Source organism: Ictalurus punctatus, chromosome 10, assembly GCF_001660625.3.
Source record: "Ictalurus punctatus breed USDA103 chromosome 10, Coco_2.0, whole genome shotgun sequence".
NCBI lineage: Eukaryota > Metazoa > Chordata > Actinopteri > Siluriformes > Ictaluridae > Ictalurus > Ictalurus punctatus.
In genome coordinates this window covers 6,013,986-6,023,906 of record NC_030425.2, presented here as the reverse complement: position 1 = coordinate 6,023,906, position 9,921 = coordinate 6,013,986, and the positions used below count along the sequence as shown (strand labels likewise).

General features: G+C 40.3%; 1 protein-coding gene across 2 annotated transcripts; it reads left to right on the top strand.

The window, feature by feature from the left end:
• Positions 1 to 3,738: 3,738 nt before the first annotated feature.
• ptp4a1 (protein tyrosine phosphatase 4A1) lies at positions 3,739 to 9,867 on the top strand. Of its 2 annotated transcripts, none has more exons than XM_053683244.1 (5): positions 3,739 to 3,871; positions 4,146 to 4,238; positions 4,368 to 4,498; positions 7,181 to 7,255; positions 8,910 to 9,867. In XM_053683244.1, the coding sequence occupies exons 1-5, from the start codon at positions 3,767 to 3,769 to the stop codon at positions 9,121 to 9,123; spliced, it is 618 nt and encodes a 205-aa protein (XP_053539219.1). In that variant the 5' UTR covers positions 3,739 to 3,766; the 3' UTR covers positions 9,124 to 9,867. The 2 variants fall into 2 exon arrangements, with proteins under 2 accessions (XP_053539219.1, XP_017333279.1); XM_017477790.2 differs by having other exon boundaries at positions 8,906 to 9,867.
• Positions 9,868 to 9,921: the final 54 nt, after the last annotated feature.

The following is a 9,921-nucleotide window of genomic DNA, read 5'->3' as shown; positions in this document are numbered from 1 at the left end:
TGATGAGTGTTGATGAGTGATGAGGATGATGTTGATGAGGATGTTAATGATGAGGATGATGAGGATGTTAATGATGATGGGGATGTTGATGAGTGATGATAAGGATGATGATGATGAGGATGTTGATGAGGATGAGGGTACTGATGAGTGATGATGAGGATGATGAGGAGGAGGAGGAGGATGAGGGGGAGGATGATGATGATGATGATGAGGTGGAGGATAATTATAATAATGATGATGAGGTGGAGGATAATTATAATGATGATGATGATGAGGATGACCTGGTTTTCCTCCTCGTGACGCGCGCGCGCTCCGCTCTCAGGGCGCGGCTGCTGCAGGCTGCCTGGTCCGCGCGAGCCTCTCATTAGACTCGACGCTGCCGCCGCGGCTGTATGGTGGAGACACACTTCAGATATTTCACCTCTTTCTACGGACCGGCTTTATGGTTAAGCTACAATCTTCAATGAGTAAGCATATTCCAGTAAGTACAATTCAGTGTTCTTTTGTTGTTGTTAAATTCTATCGTTTCCGTTTGTTTACATATTTATATATGTGTGTATATATATATATGTATGTATTTGAATTGATTTGAAAACGAGGTCATTGTCTTAGCCTGGAAGCTAGCTAGCTAGCCCGGCGTGTCAGCGGTTCCGACCCGAGTCGACTGATTTACCTTTACATTTCCTGAACCTTTATTCATTTCTACAAATTTCTACTCTTTTATCGTGTTTTATTTGTATTTTTTTGAGCTGTTTGCGACGACGGCGATGTGTTACCTGGTTAGCGTTGTGCTTTAGCTAAGTAGCTAACTAGCCGGAGGATTGTGTTTGTAACTTTACATGTTTGTTGCCTAGACAACAAGGTTATTTCTCTCTCTCTCTCTCCCTCTCTTTAAAAAAAATGTACTGAGGTTAACGTTTTATTTAAGCTTAAAAATCTTTCCAGGTCATTGGGCCCCAGGTTATAGTGTAGTGTAAGCTAACCAGGCTAGTCAGCTTTGCCGCATTCACATGATCTGTCTCAGCTGCTAACCAGCTCGGTTCTTCACCTCAACCCTGCTCCTTTTGTGAGGACTTGAACTAGCTCTGATCTTCGTGGAGGTCTTTTCGTCAGCCTAAAGCTGATCTGACTCATTACCAAGCCTGGAGGGAATCCCAAAAACCTCTAGCTAGTGATGCAGAGCCTGTAGTTTATGGTCCAGATGGTTACAGTGAGATCACCAGGTACCGAAAACAAGCCGAGCTGCTTCACTAAACTCAACCAGAAACGCTTGAGGTCTTCTAGTTACTTAACTTTTCTTATAAACTACTCCTCTCCAATGTGGCAGGAATTCAGACACTGTTCCCTTTCTAATGGTGGACCAGAAAGACAGAGATTTCCTGTAAGGGGAGAAAGGACAGTCTGTAAATATCTCTATTAAACGTGGACCAATACTGATTTTATATCTTCAGTCAGACTTCATTGAAAATATTCAACACTTATTACAACAACAAAAAAAGAAAAGTATTGATAGCTATACAGGTTATACGCGTACATAATCATTTTATACATTTCACACACTATTTACACCTCGTTTTTAGTTTAAATATACACATGCAAGGGTGTAGATTTGCATATGGACGTCTAGGGACATTTTAGAATTTAGAATCTTTTAGTCTTTGATCTGTTGCTTTGTATAATTTGTATTTAAATGTAAATACAGACCTTAAAGTAAATGTAGATGTTATATTTTAATAAACCATTTGGTTGTCAACATTAAACAGTCCTTTTTTTTTCCCCGGGGTGGGTGGGTGTCCCTACCAATATTGAGACCAAACCTACGCCCTTGAACATATGTATTTATCTACAATATGAAAAATATGTTCACAATATTTTACATACATCTCTTTTCTATAAACAACTTTTTAATTCTTTAATAATGCCCAAGGAGATATATATATATATATATATATATATATATATATATATATATATATATATATATATATATATATATATATATATATACATATATATATACATATACATATACATATATATATATATATATATATATATACACATATATACATATACATATATAAGGGCTGCAACTAACCAATAATTCAATAATTGATTAGTTGGCCGATTATTTTTTCGATTAATTGGAGTGGGGGCTTTCGGTACCCATTTTTTTGTTTGTTTGTTTATTTTAAATAAAATCCACAAACTGATTGTTACTAATATAAACTTCAGACTAAAACTTTACACAACTGTTTGTCCACTTATATAAAACTGAAAAGAACCCAATATACACACACACACACCAGAATATATATTATTCATTTAGGACTGTAGTTTAATTCAGTGCTTTTTGTGCATCCATAAAAATAATACATAACTCTTCCACTTGCCAGACATGAGCGAGTGACTGCAAATGATCATAAATTTAAATTGTAAATAAATTGAAAATAAATCAATGAACAATCGTCAGCTCAGCTAACCCGATGTTTGTGAATGCACACGGATAACAAAATTGGTTAATTTTAAGACATCTCATTTGGATATATTTTGATCAATAAAAAATATATATATATGCGAAATATATATTTCATTAAACATTTTTAAAACTTTCCCACGGACCCCCTGCAATTACACCACAGACCACTAGGGGGTCCGCGGAACCACTGCACTAGATGTGAGAGTGCATAGTGTAAGTGTATAGTACTTCATTTGGAACACAACTTTAGTGTTTACTCTCTGAAGCGTGTTAACGTAGCGAGTAAACGCACCTCGTGCCGCGCGCAGATCAACTAATCGATAATGAGATTCGTTAACAACGATTTTCATAATCGATTGTTATCGAGTTTATCGATTAGTTGTTGTAGCACTCTCATATAGTAAATAAGATGTACATCCAAACTGAACCAAAAAGTAACACTCCAGATAACAAACAAAAACCGAGACATCCAAAATGAATCAAAAACAATTCAAATAACACAACAAAATTAGTCAGTGATAGTGTTTATTTCGCCTTTAGAAGCCGCTCTCGTGCTGTATAAAGACAGTGGACTCTTCTCGGCCGCTCCTGCAAAAGACTCGCGCGACCTGGAAAAACCATCAGTTTGTATTTTTATCGGTGCCGATCAATCAACAAAACTGTTTGCCCTCTAATATTTAGGACTGGTTACATGTTTTCATAGGCACTCTCAGATAACGTCAGGACAGTGGATATACTCCCCATGTTTAGAGCATTACCTTATTTCCTCGCCTCTGTCTGATCCGTCCATCTCTCCGCTTTGTGCCATTACAGCAGTTCTGTGGTGTATTGGGTCACACATTTATGGAGTTTCTGAAGGGCAGTGGAGACTACTGCCAGGCTCAGCACGGCGTATATGCAGACAAGTGAACGGCGAGCCTTGCTACCTCACTGGAAGAGAGACTTGTGTGAGTGCTTTAAAGTCGGCGGGATTGGACACGGAGAGCGGGGCGTCCACAGCAGCCAGACCAGTCTGGATGGGGTAAAAAAAATCTCCAGAAGTGCACTGCCCTCGTTGGCCCTCCGTTTCCTTGCTCACCCGAGGACCAGCCTTTTTTTTTTCTTTTCTTTTATTATTTTTTATTTATAATCATCAGTTAATTTTCATTTTTTCCTTTCTATTTGCTCTTTTCCCACCCTCCCTCCCCCCAGATTTTCTGCAGAAATTTTTTTCGTTTTCTTTTGGGAGGTCGGTGAAGTTTCCTCGTCCGTTTTTTGTATATTCCGATCAGTTTTTCATTGTCAGCAATGGCTCGTATGAATAGGCCTGCCCCTGTGGAGATCACATATAAAAACATGCGGTTCCTCATCACCCACAATCCTACCAATGCCACCCTAAACAAATTCATTGAGGTGAGCCTTTTTAAGCAATGCACTTTTGCAAATTTGTGAAATGGCGGTTTTGGTTGAGGTTGCCCTTTAATGGTGGTCCAAAGCCACAGTTTATCATTATTCAAACTCTGTAGTTACCTGTTAGAAGAAAAGAAAAAAAAAAAAGCAGCCTGTTCCTTGATAAAGATTATTGGGAACCTCTGCCAAAACGCTCAGTAGTGAGGCTGCTTGATCATTAAATCTTTTTCTATTTTCCCTGCGACTAAAATCCTTCTCACACCGCTTCAATCACCAGGAACTAAAGAAGTATGGCGTGACAACAGTCGTTCGAGTCTGTGAGGCGACGTATGATGCCAACTTGGTGGCCAAAGAGGGCATTCAGGTTCTGGTAAGTCCAGCCGAAGGTGTAGCTACGGACGTAGCGACGCTCGCTATGAATTATTGCTTCGAATGTCAGATGAATGCGGCTAAAATATTCCAAAACTAAATACCTTTTCCTCACTGACGAAACCTGCAGGATTGGCCATTTGATGACGGAGCTCCTCCTTCTAACCAGATTGTTGATGACTGGTTGAATCTGCTGAGGATGAAGTTTCGGGAGGAGCCCGGCTGCTGCGTCGCTGTTCACTGTGTAGCTGGCCTTGGAAGGTAACATGTTGTATAAAACGACCGATACGGTTATGAGCGTGAGGTGACGTTTGTTATACAATATTGTGACAGTAAGACTACAGTGAAACCAGTGATTGTGTAAATGGTTTTGCTGCAGTTCTTAAATCTTTGTCTGAGGGCAATAACTGTTTCCAAGTTGAAATAATGGGGGGGATTGCTAGCTAGGTAGACAGTGTTGTGTTTTTTGTTTATTTTTTTTTGGCTGGTTTTGTGTCCTCAAGGTAAGCGCAATTGAAATACTGATTTAAACCAAGATAAAATCATGTTGATGATTTCCACTGAAACGGAAATGTTAAATGTCATGGGCGGCTGTGGGTCAGGTGGTAGAGCGGGTTGTCCACTAAGCGTAGGGTTGGCGGTTCGATTCCCGGCCCACGTGACGCCACACACCGAAGTGTCCTAGGGCAAGACACTGAACCCCAAGTTGCTCCCGATGGCAAGTTAGCCCTTGCATGGTAGCATTGGTGTGTGTGTGTGTGAATGGTTGAATGAGAACCAGTGTAAAGCATGCAAGGCGCTAACTTGCCATCTTGCCCAAGGACTTGCCAGCTTTGGAACCGCTAAGGTTAAAAAAAAAAGTTTTATATAAGTGCAGTGAATGAGAACCAAGAAATATCTCATTTGAAATATCCCGATTCAGGATCGATCAGGTAACACGTGTCGCAGATGTGAGAGTCAGTTAGCAAAGCTGTGTCGATCACATAGGAAAATATGAAACCTTTTAACAGCAGGAAGCTAGGGTTACCAAAATGACAGGTCTAGTGTTTAGGGAAGAAGTAAGGGGAGTTTATTTATCACATGGAGAACGTAGCGAGAAGAGGAAGTCGGCACGGCGGACCTGCGTGTTACAAGTGCAATGCAAAGCAGAGGGATCTGGTTTTATGCTTGCTTGCGTGATTTTGCATGCGTAAGCAGAAGCAGTGCAAGTGGCATTCATTCACACACTCGCGCTGCTTATCTCACGTATATCCAGGAGGTTTAAAATCGGCAGACGGCATATCGGAGCCGAAACATCTGCGTACGCACTGATGAGCGTTAAATCCTCCTGCTCTCGTCAATTGTTGTCATGAGCTGCGTCTCAGACTTGACGTTTTGACCTCAAGTATTTAATAATCCAGACAATCAGTACACAAAACGGAGCTTTCGATAGGTTTGAAAGCTACGTTGTTGTTCTTATTCAAACGCTAACTAATAATAGGAGAACTGGTTAGTGTTGGCACTCAGTAGTGCTCTAGAATAGCACTGACGTATGAGATTTGCAATAACAAAGGCAACAGTTTCCTGTTCCTGCTTGACACGGTAGGGTGATGAGGAAGTCCACATGCGTTTCGTGCATACGACGTGCGCTCATGTAAAACGCTTACAACTGACGGAGAGAGCACTCCTAGTCTGCGCATGTAAAATCCCATTTTTTAAACCGTGCTCGTAATAATGGCTTCGGATTCACTTTAGGAAAAGTCATCGTTACACTCGCACAGGCTACACGTTATCTTCAGTGGAACGTGCATTGCATATTAGAGATGCATACATTTCTCAGCCGATATCGATAACCGATTATACAGAGTGATATCGGCCGAAACCGATCGTTCTGCCTTTTATTCCTTCTTTTAAATGAATAATAATTAATTCCACAATTCTGAAGGAAATGCAAATAAAAACTTTATTCTCTCCATTTCAGCAAGTTGTTTGACAGTAACTGTCTCATAAACGTTAACACATGACTGTAATGAACATGAACACATGAACTCAGTTCTGAAGATTAAAGTAAGATTATGAACTTATTGAATGTTATTAATTCATATTAACACTGACTGAAGTGTAAAAATCCTCCCGTTAGTCTCACATTCACTCTCCACACACACAAGCGTTTCTACTTCATCACCGACATCAAACTGGTCATATATAACATCAACTTTTTATATATTAATACTAACTGGATATGAAGTATACTACTCGATAAACATTTTTCTGTGTAATATATACTTTTTTGTCAACTCATCTTTATATAAATCTTTTAACCGTGTGCTGGAGCTTTAATTCAGCGCGAAATAAAAAAAATAAAATTTCGACTCGACGCTGAAACTCCCGCTTCACTGCTGCAGCGTCCGGTGTAAAATTTTATCAGTGCAGAGATTACAGACTGCAGTTTTATCGTCATTCCACACGAGAGACATCTTTACACACAGCACGAATTCGTTGTTTTCCCGCCCTCTTTTGATTGACGGGATATAATCGGCCCTAATCATCGGATGGCCCATTGCGGGAAAAATTGCCTTTATCGGCCGATACATCGGTGCATCACTATTGCGAATGTTTTTGTGCTTAGCGATGTGTGCAGGCTGAGGAATTGTAACGCTGCCGCGTACCAAGATGTTCTAACTGTGTGCTGTGTATAGGTGTGCTGGTCAGGTGTCCACAAACTTTTGGCCACAGTGTATAATAGGAGCCTGAAAAGCACGAAATGGAGTATAGAAGCAGTGGAAACAATGTTTTTTGTGTGTTTAAAAAAATAGTGTTTATTTGCAAATGGACCCAGCTTATATATATCGCTTGGCAAGTGGAAGACTCAACACCAGGGGTGCTGTAACACTGCAGTAGCTTTCGTTTGTTTGAAAATGCTGATGAAGCCTCCGCTTTAATACAGTGCGTGGTTCTCCACAGAGCTCCAGTCCTCGTTGCCCTTGCTATGATTGAGTGTGGAATGAAGTATGAAGATGCTGTCCAGTTCATCCGACAGTAAGTGTTTGCACATCTGTGAATACCATGCTGCTAGAAAACTGACACGCTCACGCTGTTATCAGGCAGAAAATAGGACATTTTGTACCGTTAGTTATAACTGAATTATTGTTCCAGTGTTCCTAATAAAGTGGCTTGTGAGTGTGTGTGTGTGTGTGTGTGTGTGTATAGACAGCCACTTTATTAGGAACAATATAGTAATACTGGATTGTTTCTGTAATGATTGAAACCATGCCAAGTCACTGAGATCACATCACGTCCCCATTCTGATGTTTGATGTGAACATTAACCGAAGCGCTTGACCTGTATCTGCATGATTTTTTATGCATCGCACTGCTGAAACACGATTGGCTAATTGGATAATTGCTCGAAAGAGCAGGTGTACAGGTGTTTATAGTGCCATTGCATGTTTAATGACGCCTCTTTAGCAGCAGTTTTTAAAAATATTTTAAAATCATTATTAAAATTAGTTTATATATTTTTATTGTACTTGGGGTCACTCATAATATTTTACACACACTGATCAGCCATAACATTAAAACCAGCTGCCTAATATTGTGTAGGTCCTCCTTGTGCCACCAAAACAGCTCTGACCCATCGAGGCATGGACTCCACAAGACCTCTGAAGGTGTGCTGTGGTATCTGGCACCAAGACGTTAACAGCAGATCATTTAAGTCCTGCAAGTTGTGAAGTGGGGCCTCTATGGATCGGATTTGGTTGTCCAAAACATCCCACAGATGCTCGATTGGATTGAGATTCGGAGGCCGAGTCAACATCTTTAAACCTGTCATGTTCCTCAAACCGTTCCTGAACAGTTTTTGCAGTGTGGCATGGAGCATTATCCTGCTGAAAGAGGCCACTGCCATTAGAGAACACCGTTGACATGAAGGGGTGTACTTGGTCTGTGACAATGTGGTACGTGTCAAAGTAACATCCACATGAATGTCAGGACACAAGGTTTTCCCAGCAGAACATTCCCCAGAACATCACACTTCCTCCACCAGCTTGCCTTCTTCCCATAGCGCATCCTGGAGCCATGTCTTCCCCAGGAAAGAGACGCATACGCACCTGTCCTTCCACATGATGTAAAAGAAACCGTGATTCATCAGACCAGGCCACCACCTTCCAGACGAGCTAACTTTCATTCCCCACGTGCATCAATGAGCCCTGGGCGCCCCGACCCTGTCGCCAGTTCACTGGTTGTCCTTCCTTGGACCACTTTTGGTAGGAACTAACCACTACATACCAGGAACACCACACAAGACCTGCCATTTTGGAGATGTTCTGACTCGGTCGTCTATCCATCACAATTTAACCCTTGTCAAAGTCGCTCAGATCCGTACACTTGCCCATTTTTCCTGCTTTCAACACGTCAACTTCGAGAACTGTCTGTTCACTTGCTAATATATCCAATATATATATATATAATGTATATCAACGTTATTCACTTCACCTGTCAGCGGTTTTATTGTTATGGCTGAAAGAATAAGACTAATTCGAATCTCTTTAATGGGTAACTGCAAACTCTGGCGTCAGATAAGAAAGTGTGACGTTTTCTGTGTCAGATGTTTCGGTGCCATTTTAAGAACGATCTGTATGTAATTTGTCCCTGCCGCATCAGTTCAACGCCGTGTCTGTTTTGTCATCAGGAAGCGCCGTGGAGCATTTAACAGCAAGCAGCTCTTCTACCTGGAGAAATATCGCCCAAAGATGCGTCTTCGCTTCAAAGATTCAAACGGCCATCGCAACAACTGTTGCATCCAGTAGAGCTTTTGTGCCGAAGCCCTGCAGGAAACGCTTAGTCCAGATATTTCCGTGCATAATTGGTGAACATGTGAAAATAATGAAAAGATTTAAAAAGTCGTAGTATTTTTTTTTTTTTCTCCTTCTCTCACTTGAGTATCCCCCTTTTGTGTTTATTTTACAGTGTTGGCAAGGTGAGTGCTTATTGTGTGATCTTGATCAAATTTAGACAGACGCAAATTTTCTGCGTCTTTGATTCCAGCCATTTGTCAAAACTGTTACAGGAGTGCCCTCTGCCAAACGGTTACATATATATATAATATATATATTTTTTACAGCTATACAACAGCATAGGTATCATTTAAATATTTATTTAGTTTTTGAAGATCGTAAAATGCCTTATTGAAACGAATAGAGGCCATTTCGTGGGGATAACTCGATGGCATTTAGAGAAGTTTCGGCAGGAAAATCACGAGTCACAAAAAAAAAAAAAAGCCCCAACACTGAATAACGGTGTGTATGTGAAAGGTATGGGATCTAGTCTGTGTCGTTTATCCAAACTTCGTTTACTAATTACTGCCATGTCAATAGTGTGATTTTTCTTTTTCTTTTTTTTGTGTGTGGCTTCAAACTGGACCTCTGCGATTATATTTTGTATGCCTTTTTATTTGATGTGCGTAACTTTAAACAAAAAAAACAAACAAAAAAAACAAAACATACTTGGGATACTTGATTTACGTATTTGAAACGTGTATTATTAGATCGGTTATTTATACCATCACTGGGTATGTGTTTTAGTATAGTGAGAGAAGTTGTACCTGTTCACTGATGAGAGAAAACAAAATAAAGGAATACACTGAGGACACGAGGTGTGTCTGAGCACTGCATGTGAATCTGTTCAATACCATATATTCGTCACGTA